Below are 13713 nucleotides of genomic sequence, written 5' to 3'. Positions count from 1 at the left end.
GAAAAGGTGCCATATGTGGCTATTTAAAAACTTAACTGATAAGTAAAGTAAATCTTAAATCCACCCTATAATTACTGAACGAGCAGAGGTTGGTTTAGGTCAGGTGTCACCAACGTGGTGCCCGCAAGCTTCTGAGGTGCACACCAAGGATGATAATTAATAGTGAAGACTACAATATTTGAGTCACAGTTGGTGGTTTTCTTAATGTAAATATAAGATTATTTCTTTATAACCTATAAGCAAATGATCATTCAATCATAGTTTGAGGGACCCCTGGTTTAGGTGGTTAAGGATGTGTGGTAGGTCACTTACTACGTACTAAACGGTAGCTTCCGAGGTTACCTTGGACTGTAATTTGCCAGGTATAAGTTATGACGTGTTTAATTCCTGTGACAAGTGCAATGGAAAACAAAAATCAAGCCATCTTAAGTTTGAATGAACTATTTAATGTCATACATAAAATGTATTGAGATTAACAAATCAACAAAAAGAGAAAAAAAACAGCATCCTCTGTCCTAATGTGTACGCCTCAGAAAACGAATAGTTCCCCTGCCCCCCAAAATGACTCTCTCCCAACCTTAAAAGAATGTATATAGGAATATAATAAAGTTTTATAATGTTAGGTATTAAAATAGGAGAACTAATCCTCATGGAGTAAATCTCAAGAGTAACAAAATAAAGATTTTGGTCTTTTTTCTTTTTCTAACATAATGCCTCAGAATGTAGCGGAGATCTTGGTGGGTGTTGGAGTGTATCCATCACATGTTAAGCAGCATGTGGGAATAAACAAACGAATATATAAAATCACATGCAAAAAAATTAACATCAAACTGCAAATCTGATTAGCTTTATATACGCACGTACTAAACAAGCCTTTGGATGACCCCTCAAAAGCAACACAATGACCAGCACACAGTGGCCATTTCTCAAAAGTTCAACTGCTACAGAACTTTGTCAAAATATTTATTGTATCGTATCCTTTAACAAGTCAGATACAGAATCCGTTGTTGGACGTTCATTCCTCCTGACAGCAAGAGGGAGCTGCAACAGCTTCATGTGATCCACCGAGCAGCCTTAACATGCTACCATTTTGAGACGGTCCCATCACTGACTGACCTGAAAAAGTGGGTTTTAATCATACCATGAGACAGACCTTGTGCGTTCTCAAAGAAATTAAAAAAAAAAAAAAATGAGATTAATGTCAAATCACAGACCTTAACAATGAGGAGCTGTGGCAAAATCGACAAGTCAGTTTCTCGTTTCCTTCAGTTAAACATGCCCTTCATACAACAGTAAATGGATTTTTTTTGTGGACAAAAAAACAAAACAGAAAATGACGCAAAAACAAAAAACAAACACACAAAAAATCCACACACACACACATACACTTCATACCTGGAAAACAGTAACATGTTGATATATGTTCTCATATGAGTGGATCTGAAACAGTTATTTTCATTGTAAATGTTGAATACTGGCTTGCTCTTGGAAATGGCCCGACAGACATGAGAAGGCAACTAAGCTTGCAGTCAGGCACTCTGATTTTGTTTTGTTGTATTTTTTTTAGACAGGCTGGCAGTCTCTAACTATACTGGGGGAAAAAAAGAGTGATGGATCAAGCCTGTCTGACTGAAGCTGTGGGCGGGACAAGGAGAGTGGCCAATGAGCAGCAAATGGACCGAGCAGACATCGAAAATCTTCCTGCCTTGGGACCAATGGAGATCCAGTGCCATCAAAGTAGAATGTAGAAGTAGGATTTCTGTAACAGTATTACTCAAACATAACATAAAACAAGCTTTTTAAAAGAAAGAATGAAAAGAAAAATTAAGGACCTATGGTAGTTCTTTGTCCTCCATGCCTTCTTACCCACATCCATCCCGTCCCGAGAGGTCTTGAACAATACAATAATTTAATTTCTTTTCACACACAAACACACAATCACCCAAAGGACAATATTTACAAAACAACATACACTTTCAATCTTCTGAGTCACAGCATGAAGTATGGAAATGTGAGGTAATCTCTGGAATCATCTTTTTTTTCCTTCTTAAGATCCTAAAAGAAGCAAAAAAAAACAAACAAAAACACTAAAGGTAGAAAAAAAAAACAGAAGTGATTTGATCATGTGTTCTTGAAACAGGATTGGTAGATGTACCAAAATTCCACGATACTTTCTCTGAAGTATCCCATGTATATACTTTTCCATTCCAGGTCCCTGCCCGCCTGCCGCCCCTCCCGCCCACCCACCCATTAAAAAGTTATTTTGAAACTATTTCATTCTCATCCTCACCTCCAGGTTAAGACGCCAAAGAGAAAGAGTGTGACAGAGAACTGGTGTGTGTTGTGTGTGTGTCAGAAGTGACTGACCAATCCCCTCTCCTTGCTTGTTTAATTATTTCCAGTTTGTCCATGTGTGATAGGCAGCTTTTTTTTCACCCGACCCAATACGTTGTTTTCCAGTCTTGCAAACGTCCCGTCCATCCCATCCCAGAAGTCTTTCTTCCTCCTCAGTCGCATGTTCATTTCCCAAAGTTGCCGAAGTTTGCAAAGGCATCTTGTTTGGGTGGCACCATGCCAGGGTTAACCATCCCCTGGCCCAACCCCATGCCCATAACAGGCATGCCCACGCTGCCCCCGGCCAAACCCATACCAGCTGGGGCACCCATACCCATGTTCATGTTCATGCCAAGCATTCCCTGATTGACGCCCACGCCTCCGACGCCCATTCCCCCGAGCCCCATAGCGCCAGTTCCCATGGTGCCCGTTGCCATGACGGGGGGTACTCCCATGCCCACCTGGCCGCCCGACACCATCATGGGTGGTCTGGGGGACACTGGGACTGCCGGTGCTGCTGCTGCTGCTCCTGCTGGCGGAGAGCTGAGGTTCATGCCGGCAAAACTCTGGGCCATCATGTTAACAGGGGGCTGGATGCCGGGGATTGGTCCTGAGAAAACAAAAACACATATCAAATCAATCAGTCAAAATATATCTATATTGCACAATATCACAACTATACAGTTGGCTCAATACACTATTCTCATATTCACACAACCAGGGTTCACTTGAGAAAATGCGCGCACGCACGCACACACGCACATGCATACAATAGTAATAATTAGATTGGTTAGAAAGCAATCATACATTTAAAAAATACTTAACTTACAGGCGCTGGAAGACTGTAGTTCTACTTATTAACACACAAATGCACATTAGCATTCACTTTCCAAGGTGGCACAGAATTACAAAATAAATGTGGTTACAGAAGTCAAATGTGATTATTTTCCAGTAAAAAATGTAAAAAAGTTTGCCAAATGCATTCTGCGAGCTTAAATGGGGCCCGTATTTTCTCAATGTTTACCATAGCTTCATTAGAGGCTCACTAACTGGCAACTAAAAAACTGTTAGGGAAAATTAAGTTACCCCTACATGAGATTTGTGACTAGCATCAAGTATTTCCTACCACTCAATGGGGCTGGATGAAGGTGAAGATGCACTAGTTGGGTTATTGGCCACCCTCTGTGAACTCCGGCAGCTTGGCAGCACAAGATGCTGGCCACACCAGTGAAATACAATATTCAGCATTGCCAGGCAATTCCACTTCACTAAGAGTGCGAGTGATATTCTAAAATGGCTTCGGAGATCGTAAGGTGACTCCAAGCTACACACACTCTGTTGCTTTATCACAGTGAAGGAGGGCTGATGGCTTTGCTAGCCTTATACACAATTATGTATTTGTACGTTTTGTATTTGTGCAATTATGTGAGCTGACAGACACCTTAATTACGGTTTGTGGTGTTACAGAAAACTAGCCTGATTTTACCAGATTACAATAATGATGTCGTAATTCTTTCTTGGTCGGGATCCTCAATGCCCTGGAGCGTTTGGGTGGGAGGAGTGAGCTCAGCTCTGTTTGAAATGAGTGGTGACCAATCGCCGAAAGTTGATGTTCATGACCTATGTTATTATGCACCCAAATGCGTTTGCTTTTTGTCCGGCTGCCTGGAGGGCGACTAAACCCTCCCCAGAGAGGCGTAATAACACCATTCGTGAATTACGAAGTAATTCAAAATGAATGGTCTGACCCCTCACCCCCTCACCATGTTGCTGGAGCATGGTAGTGAGGGTGGTTTGTCATAGAATAGCCTTGAGCCAGGCTAGCGAAGTCAAGTGAACAAGACAATTTTGCTAGTGACATTAAAGCACAGGAGAAGGCCACTCCCCCTGTTGTTGGAGCATGGTGTTGAGGGTGGGCTGTAGAATAGCCACGAGCCAGGCTAGCGAAGTCAAGTTAACAAGACGCCAGTGACTGCCAATGACATTGAAGCACAGGAGAAGGCCACTCACCCTGTTGTTGGAGCATGGTGTTGAGGGTGGGCTGCGATGGCTTGTTGGCCTGCATGCCAGCCGACAGGAAGTCGAGGCTGATGTTGACGCTGGGGTCGGACCACGTGGCCGGCAGGGAGCCCTTGGGGCCCGGCTTCTGCATGCCCATCTGCTGAGGCATCATGGGACCTCCTAAACCGTGCATGGGGCCGCCCAACGTCTATGTGGGAGAGAGGTAATAAGATGAGTAAATTGTGGAGTTTATTTATTACCGGTACTAGGCTCGAGGAAGTGTATTGGGAATGAATACAACACACAATGATAAAAGTAGGCGCAGTACGCATCATAGAGACATTGGGCATGTATGGGAGGAGAAATAAGATTACATTAGATAAGATTGGAGCTTTTTTGGGGGGGTGGGGGTGGGGGGACTATTTGGCCAAAGCCAAAGGGTTATTCATTTTCACATTAGACCAGTCAATCAATTCAAATACAGCATATATTCATAGACGTGTATGAGGGTGTGAAAGGGTGTGAAACGTTATGGAACTCTGTACTAGCAGTTATTCATTCATTACGCTAGATGAAGTGCATTGGGTACAAATACAAGAACAAATCCGGCTATTGCATATGTAGCATGGCATGTATAAATGAATTACTATCGCAAGATGCCAGAAGAAATCTCATCGCCGCATTTTTCCAGAACTATAGTACTGTTAGTGTACCAGTTTATGTTATAGATGAGTCATGTAATATGTTACCGCATGAACACGAACGTGACTAGCGCGACAACGATGGTATAGGTAATTGTCTCTTTTGTCGGCAGCTCCTCTATACAACGTCAAAGGCAATTTGGGTGACAAGAGGTGATTTGAGGGAGGCGAGCAACATAGCAACATAACAGTTGGTAGTTCACCTTTAGCGAATATTAAGGTAATGAGCCATGATGCAGGTGCAGCAACAGCTGCCACAGCCAATCGGAATGTTGGAATACTTGCATTCTGCTTTTAATGGTCATTTCTGTTCAGTCACTTATGTCAATCGTGTCCCTCTTGCCATGAAATCAGTCCAGCGACACTTTGTAGCTTTTGGTGTGTTCGTGCAGTTATGCGTTAGAAAAGTGATCTTGATATAGGGCTTTTTTGGTTGCTAAACATATAGCGTATAAGCGTACCTGTTACCGTGAAATGGACATGTTCTGGTTGGCACACACATATATATATATATATATATATATATATTTAAATAAGTGTACCTGTGATCAACAGGGGCACATTCTGGTCGACACGCATATAAGTAAGCGTACCTGTAATCTCGACAGGTGCATGTTCTGGTCGAAACACGTATAAATAAGCGTACCTGTGATTTCTACAGGAGCTCGTTCTGGTCGGCACACCTACAAATAAGCGTACCTGTGATGTCGACGGGAACGTTCTGGTCGGCACACGTATACATGGGTTTCACGTTTGTAAACAATCCCTGGCTGCGCAAAAATGAGCTCACGTGTAGCTCACGCTTCCAGCTTATTTCCCCTCCTCACAACATCAATGTTTGTAAACGAAAATGCCTATGTATAAGTAAGCGTACCTGTGATCTGGACAGGGGCATGTTCTGGTTGGCACACATGCTGAAGCCCATGCTCTGGGAGGCGCTGAGGGTGGCGTGGTTGGGCCCCATGAGGTCGAAGAGGTCTGCGGAGGGTGGCTGGGAGGAGGCGGAGGGGGCCTGAGAGGGTGGCGCCTGGACGTCCCCGAAGAGGTCCGTTACTGTTTGGGGCGCGGCAGTGGCCGACACGGTTGCCGTGGAAGCAGGCGGACTGGTGGTGGTGAAGGCGTTCCACTCGCCAAACTCCCCGGTGGCACTGGCTCCAGAGCCTGGTGAAGGGAGAAGGATACTTGGCTTCAATCATTGTATTATATATACACTGTATATACACGTTTTGAATACAGGGTACTACTGGTCAAATGAAAAATAGTGTTACAGAAGAGAAGGAAATTTGAACAAAGTACACAAATATAAAATGTTTTGAAGGACGGTTTTTTCTGTCCAGAACAGCTCATTTGCTTCCAGGTCAGTCACCAGTGACAGGTAGTCATGTATACCTCTTTTCCCTTCAGTAGGGGAGAGCACTGGTCCCCTGTGTACCTCACGCTGATGGGCTCTGACATCACACAGCACTGATGATGACATCAGAGATGGTGAAACTAGAAAATATATGAGGACATCCCCACCACACCCAGGAGGAGCAGGGAGAGGAGGAAGAGGAGGAAGAAAAGATGGAATGAGGAAGAGGTGGAAGAGGAGGAGACCTAAGGCCTTCCTGCCCTGACAGATGAGACAGGACATTGTGAGATGAGGAAGAGGAAGATGATGAAGAGGAGGAGGAGTGTGAGGGGCATAAGGCCTTCCTCTTGTGAGGGATGAGAGAGGACATTGTGACATGAGGAAGAGGAGGAGGTGGTGAAGGAGGAGGAGGAGGAGGAAGAGGAAGAGGAGGATAAGGAGAAGTGTGAGCGGCGTAAGGCCTTCCTGCTCTGACAGATGAGACAGGACATTGTGAGATGAGGAAGAGGAGAAAGAGGAGGAGTAGTGTGAGGGGCGTAAGGCCTTGCTCCTGTGACGGATGACAGAGGACATTGTGAGATGAGGAAGAGGAGGAAGAGGAGTTGGCGACGGAAGAGGAGGAGGAGGAGGAGAGTGAGGGGGGTAAGGCCTTGCTCCTGTGACGGATGACAGAGGACATTGTGAGATGAGGAAGAGGAGTTGGCGACGGAAGAGGAGGAGGAGGAGGAGAGTGAGGGGCATAAGGCCTTGCGCTCCTGTGATGGATGAGACAGGACAGGTGTCCATCCGCATCTGCCTCAGCCGCCCGCAGCTCCATCTGGATGCCTGCGACCCTGATCAATATTTCAGCGTCCTTCCGGCACGCGAGATGCCCTGCCGTACCCTCAACACGTGCGCACGCACACGCACACGCACACGCAGTAACTCACTGTATGTACACACAGGGCAGGCACCAAAAGACCACACCACACTACCTGGACAGCTTGTGCTACTCTGATACAAGCAAATAAAATGCTACAAGGCAACATATTTTCCAGTTTTATGCGGTGGATTTCTATAGAGCATATGCCTTTTTGACTTGCCTCGATTTGTTGTCCCAAATTTGTTTTTCAGTTGTGACAGATATTTTATGGCTTTCCTTGTACAGTGCATTATTCAACTGTTTTCAAAAGGCTTCAAAAATCAATGCGACCTGACATTAAATCACTCGCAAAAAAAAAAAAAAATGCTGTGTATCAATTTTTTTATTAGGTTGTGCAACACTGTTGTACAATGCTATTAACTTGCGTACCTTACTGAAGAATAATTATCTGTAAGTTAACCATGGATTGTATTTATTTGCACATTCCATTTGTTTTTATGATTTTTGCCATCATGCATTGGAATAAGTTCCATCAGAAATTATGCTTCCCTTAAAAAAACAAAACATTGTTGTGATGTGGTGTTTGAAGCGTGTGGTGAAATGTTCTGCCAAGAATAAGAAATTTGAATGAACATAAGGTCTGATCAGGTTTGTTCATCTGAACAGTGCGTATATGTGAGCGTATATGTGAGCGTGTGTGTGTGTGTTGACAGCGAGTGTTGTGTTGATGGCGAGCGTTGTGTGTTGTGAGTGGGTGTCGTAATCCAATTTCTCGGTGGAGGCAGCCAGAGGGACTTACCAGCTTTGGAAGGGAGGCTAGCGGAGGCAGCTGGGGAGGAGAAATCAGCGAAGCCCCCGATTAGATCTGAACCTCCACCTGCTGAGAGGAGAACGCCACACAGCAGAGATTAGACTACTCACCAGCTCCCATCCACCCACACCCACCCACACCCACACCCACACAAAAATGTGGCAGAAGCGCACGCACGCACACACACACACACACGGCGGACAAACACAAACATGTACACACACATGTACACACACACACACACACACACACGGTAAATCCCCTTCTTTCACTTTGTATCGTACCTTCTGCCATATCTCATCTGCACTGCACACTCTTAATACACACACAGTGCTGATGCTATACAGTCCATCTGCCTATGACAAGTGTGTCTCAGTAGGTGTGTTTTGGGTACACACACACACAAAAAACAAAAAAACAAGCGTACAGGAGTGTGAAGTTAATGGCTGTGGACAGAGGCAAGATGGGATGGAAAACAACACCATGTGTGCGGTATGGCCTTTGCACGCTATGCATCCTCCGTGCAACTGCCCCCATCTTGCCAACTCATGCATACCCTGCCCAATCATACCCTCCGCACTGCCCGCACTGCCCCTACTGCTTGCAACTCACACCCAGCTCCACCATACCCCCCTGCACTGTCCCTTACCTTTCTCTTTCCTACCTACTCAAGCATACTTGCCCATCCCCATTTTTCACCACATTCAACAAACACCCACACCCACCTTCCCATATGAGCAGCACCCCTCCCTCCCAGTCACAGGATATTCACAACATTCACTGGAGGGATGCTACCCAGGCTATAAAGTACCGTTTCTCAACGGGGGTGTCATGGAGCTCTTAAGGGGCACTGCTCCGTCAACATACAACCACAGAAAAGTGTTCTTCATCCAGCAAGCATGTGAAATTAACTTTTTACTGTGCTCCACGACACTGAAACAAAACTATACTAGGAAGGATACGCATCATCAGACAGCATTTTAGATTATACAAACAAAGTCTTTACGTTCCTCAAAATGGAACCAACTGAGGCAGAGACACACGCAGATGCACACACACACACACACACACACACACACACACACACACACAAGTGTCCAATGACACCAACTAGAATGATACCAACTAGGCTCAGAGCCACATAGTAAAAAGTGTGTGTGTGTGTGTGTGTGTGTGTGTGTGTGTGTGTGTGTGTGTGTGTGTGTGTGTGTGTGTGTGTGTGTGTGTGTAAATGCCTGGCCTGGCAGGAGTGGAGTGTGTGTAGATCATATACTGTTGACTCATCAGATGATCAGGCCACAGCTGAGAGGGAGAGAGGGGTCTAGACGCCATAAATAACCTCTCAGTACACACACAGTAAACAAAGACCCACACTGACGGCCTGCCAACGGGATCACCACCAAGAAAAATCCTATCGGAATCATCGCCGTTGCTCATATTGGCAACAGCCGAAACAGCAGAAAAAAAAACATGAGCACACAGGTTTTCTTAGTTTTGATCCTCCATGCAAATATCAACAGCACGAAAAAAAAAAAAAAAAACACAGAAAAACCTTACAAGCTCAGCCTGTCCATAGAGATATGACAGATGCATTGTTGAAATGTAGTTTAATTTCTGTTTGTTAGAGATTAAATCACCTTAAAATGTAAATCAAACCCAACCACTAACGGTAAATTCAACAGCACAAGGATTAAACAGATGGCTAAATACACTCAGCATATGTGCACACTCACAGCCCATAAGACCAGCCAAATAAAAAATACACAATAAGACCAATAATGTGAGGAACAAAAAAATATCCCAAGTGGACAGTCACAAATTGTATGCTAGGAAATTAGAGAGAGAGAGAGAGATAGAGAGAGAGAGAGAGAGAGAGAGAGAGAGAGAGAGAGAGAGAGAGAGATAGAGATAGAGAGAGAGATGGTGCTTACCAGAGGCTGCTGCCTGGACCGGCTCCACCATTAACAGGTCTGCAAGGCCACTGCTTGATGACTGGCTGATGGATGTCTGTGATGACAGGAGAATTGTAATGAAACCCGAGATTTTTTAAAAAAAGCTGACACAAACAGGCCTGATAGAAGAAAATCCTGAGCCAGAACTTTTTTCTTTTTGTTTTTTTTAAAGAAAAACCTATGACAATTTTACTCTTGCAAAGAAACAGATTAAAAAGCTTTAACTCTTCAATTACAAAAAGGCTGGACAATACAAAATATTAGAAACAGTATTAGATAAGACACTGGTTTCTGTGTTGAATTGTATGCTACCAGCACATAACCATGAGAGGGCAGTATAAGCTAAACTTCCACACTGGCAGCTCGCACCTCCTTGAAGCACTCCTTGGATACATATCTGATTCTGAACATGGCTGAACGTGTATCAGACAGCACCATGTGTAATCATTTATAAATGTATGTGCGCATATGTATGCGTGTGTACATATCCTGTGCATGAGCAAGAGCAAGGGTCACAAGTCAAGTAGATTTTTGGATGCCATTCTGCTATAACACTTTCTGCTTTTTGTGCTCCTTACATGGTTCTTCCATCTCCTCCATCATGGATGGATACAGTAATGCCGTGTACAGACCAAGAGCGAACGAAGCGACGGAAGTCATTATTTCTCTATGGAGGGCACGCGACCTGCGCTACCAAAGCGAATTCGCCAGGAGCGAAGCTTCTTGCGCTACCAGAGCGAATTTTGAAGATTAAACTAAATCTAATCGCAGGCGAATTCGCTCTGACGCTGTTCGGCGGCAACCAATCGGAACGTTCATATCTCCGAATGTCCCAGGCTGTCAAGCCAGAGCCGTTATGTGATTAGCCTCATCAAACATGTCAATACTGAGTCTGGAGCGAATACAGCGTATTCACGGCGAAACTTCTTCTGCTACCCACGCTACCAGGCAGCGTAGTTCGCTCTTGGTCTGGACACGGCATAATTTCTGGCTCTGACAATGACCTACAATGTACACCAAGCACATGGTACTATTGTACATTATGTCAACATAGGCCAGTAAACCCAATCATTCATTCATTCTTTATTTGTGACAGACACAATGGTCAATATCATACATATACAAATTACAAAAGGTTAAATAACCACAATGACCAATGCAATGACCACACACAAAACACATTCTGTGTAACACTAGATTATGACTGACCACTAACTGGTGTGCAACACTACAATAGATTAGGTATGTCCACTCATGTTTTTTTTATTTTACTTATAGTCAATGTCCATGTTGATTAGTGCTCCATAGCCTATAATTTGAATTGCCTCTAGCAAATAAATTGTGTTATAAATGCATGGGGTACAAAAATGTCCACCGCTCTATGAGATATTGTCAGCAGGTGAACATTTACCCAAAGCTGCATGTACCTTGTCCAATTAATGGATAACAAATGCTATGTATTCAGAATCAGTTTCACTGTCAAGGTACACAACCACATAGAAGGAATTGGACTGCAACAGATGTTGTCAGCATATCCAGGACTAGGTTAGTTGGCAATGGGCAATGTAAAAAAAAATCAGCCAACCAATTTGCTAACTGCAAGCCTAACAATTCCAGTGTGGAGGAAATGCAGCCCTGCACTGAATTACATTACTTTTTGAAAAGTATATTTTTTGGGGGGCTTTTTGTGCCTTTGTTATTCCTGATAAGATAGTAGAGAAAGGACAGGAAATAGCTGGGAGAGAGAGATGGGGGAGAGGGTTGGGCAATGACCTCGGGCCAGAATCCAACTCGGGGGGCCCTCGGCGGCACAACAGTTCAGTGTCAAAGGCGAGATGAGATACCTTAGCGTTGTCTGCGTCCGGGCTGCTCTTATCGCCTGTGTAGTGTGCTGCGGCTCCCAGGTCCACCGTCTTGGAGGGGATGCCACCGCGCTTGCGCGCCGAGGCGTTGGCCGCCGCCGCGGTCTCCGCTGCCGCGTTGGTTGGAGTGCTCTTGCTCGTCTCCGCGTCCTCCTCATCCTTGAACTCCGACTTGGAGGGCGGGCCATTCTGGGATACTCTGTCTTCCTCGTTGTCACTGGGGAAAGTTATGGAAGAGAGATTTACATTGCCTGAAGTCCTGTAGGGCAAGACACGCAATCTAGGGTTTGATATTTTCTAAAAAGCAAAAGCAGTCTCCTTCGTATCACAAGACTTTATTTTATTAACTACAGCATTAGACTACATGGACAGCCTCTGCATTGGTGCAGCACAGTTATATTGAGTATTGGTGATGCGTTGTCTTATAGCAACAAAAAAAAAGAAAGAAAGAAAGAATCGGGCAGTGTTCATTTAATTTGACCTTCCAATACTTTACGCAGACAGTTGTGGTGCAACTGATTACATACCATCATACAAGTGAAATTCGCACAGTGAATAGCATGCGCGCACGCATGCACGCATACGCTTCCCAAAATCGTACCTGATTCTGTCAGGCGAGTCGTCACGATCTTTCTTGCGGAACTTGTTGATGGTGTCGTCGATGGTGCTGCCGATCTTGTCGCTGATCTCCCCGAGCTTCTCGCTGAAGGGGAATCCCCCTTTGCTCTTGTCCCACTCCTCTTCCCACTTCCCCTTGTCGCCGTCCAGGCTGCGCTCTCCCGCTGGACATGTAGAGAGAGGAAATGACGAGAGAGAGAGACGGGAGAAGAAAGACAAGTACGATTATGGCCATGACCCCTCTCCAGTAATATGGATACCCTGTAATCATGAGGTTAGGTTTGAACAGTCCGTCAACTTATTTTTGGGATACTGAAAAAAGAAAATCATTGTGGCGTGTATAAGAAGAATATTCAACATCACTGAATCACAACATGTCTTAAACAGTAAAATTCCCACATTAAATGTTCCGATGTGCTGAACTTTTCATTTTTAATTGATTCAATTATCAGGGAATTGACTCCAACAACTAATTGCCCAGAAATGGCACGGATTGATCACATTTGAAATAATAGGCTAATATCATGCAACACTGGCCGACTCCACACTTCAGAACAGGAAAGTTGACACTGATTTGAAGGGTCGGGCACACATACTGTACTACATGCAAACATTTCCAAGTGTTTCGGTGTCAGAAGAACATGTTCTCACAGCGCTGCGACAAAACACAAGGGAGATGGTTTCTGCTGGAAGCAGACCTGAGGCCTGGTCACAAGGGCAAGGGATCACAACTGTCTCTCCAGGGGAGCGGTGAATAAAATAAAAAATAAAATCTAATGTCAACAGCAAGAACCGCAGATGATTATTGCTGAACTCATCTCTTCTGAACTTGGAAGAACTTGGAACTTTGTTTTCTAGGAAGATCGAAGCAATGCAGGGCCCTTTATCGAGAAAGTGCTTGAGCATCAACGCCTGGGGAAAACGCTGCTCATCTCAACTCAGTGACACATCAAAGCTAGCCCTGTGGTTTACTGGAGACCATTTGAAACCGAAAAGGGCTGAGCTGTGGAAATCGGCCTTCTGGTCTGATGAAACTAAAACCAGGGGTTGCTCAGGCATGGGGCCGCTGTCAGCTCAGGCTGGGCTCAGGAATAAGCTACCCTCCCAGTCATCTGAAAGGCCCCACTCCCCCATGTCAATACACAATGTAATGGAGACCGAATTCAAGGCCGTCCATCTCCCTGGGCCCGGGACAACTGACCCCTTTGCCCCTCCCTGTCG

At 44.8% G+C, this 13713-nt stretch overlaps 1 protein-coding gene across 1 annotated transcript in view; it reads right to left on the bottom strand.

Moving 5' to 3' along the window:
- Nucleotides 1-2258: 2258 nt before the first annotated feature.
- Nucleotides 2259-13713, bottom strand: part of clint1b (clathrin interactor 1b) — a 33541-nt gene continuing 22086 nt past the window's right edge. Inside the window, exons 6-12 of the mRNA XM_063203227.1 lie at nt 12476-12656; nt 11857-12091; nt 9992-10067; nt 8049-8129; nt 5911-6197; nt 4345-4543; nt 2259-2944 (exon numbers count right to left, since the gene is read on the bottom strand). Of these exons, the coding sequence (XP_063059297.1) occupies nt 2520-2944; nt 4345-4543; nt 5911-6197; nt 8049-8129; nt 9992-10067; nt 11857-12091; nt 12476-12656 (1484 nt within the window). The 3' untranslated portion in view covers nt 2259-2519. The remainder of the gene's footprint in view (nt 2945-4344; nt 4544-5910; nt 6198-8048; nt 8130-9991; nt 10068-11856; nt 12092-12475; nt 12657-13713) is intronic.

This window comes from Engraulis encrasicolus, chromosome 7, assembly GCF_034702125.1.
Source record: "Engraulis encrasicolus isolate BLACKSEA-1 chromosome 7, IST_EnEncr_1.0, whole genome shotgun sequence".
Lineage (NCBI taxonomy): Eukaryota > Metazoa > Chordata > Actinopteri > Clupeiformes > Engraulidae > Engraulis > Engraulis encrasicolus.
The sequence above is the reverse complement of the archived record's forward strand: the minus strand, read 5'-3'. Positions and strand labels throughout refer to the sequence as shown.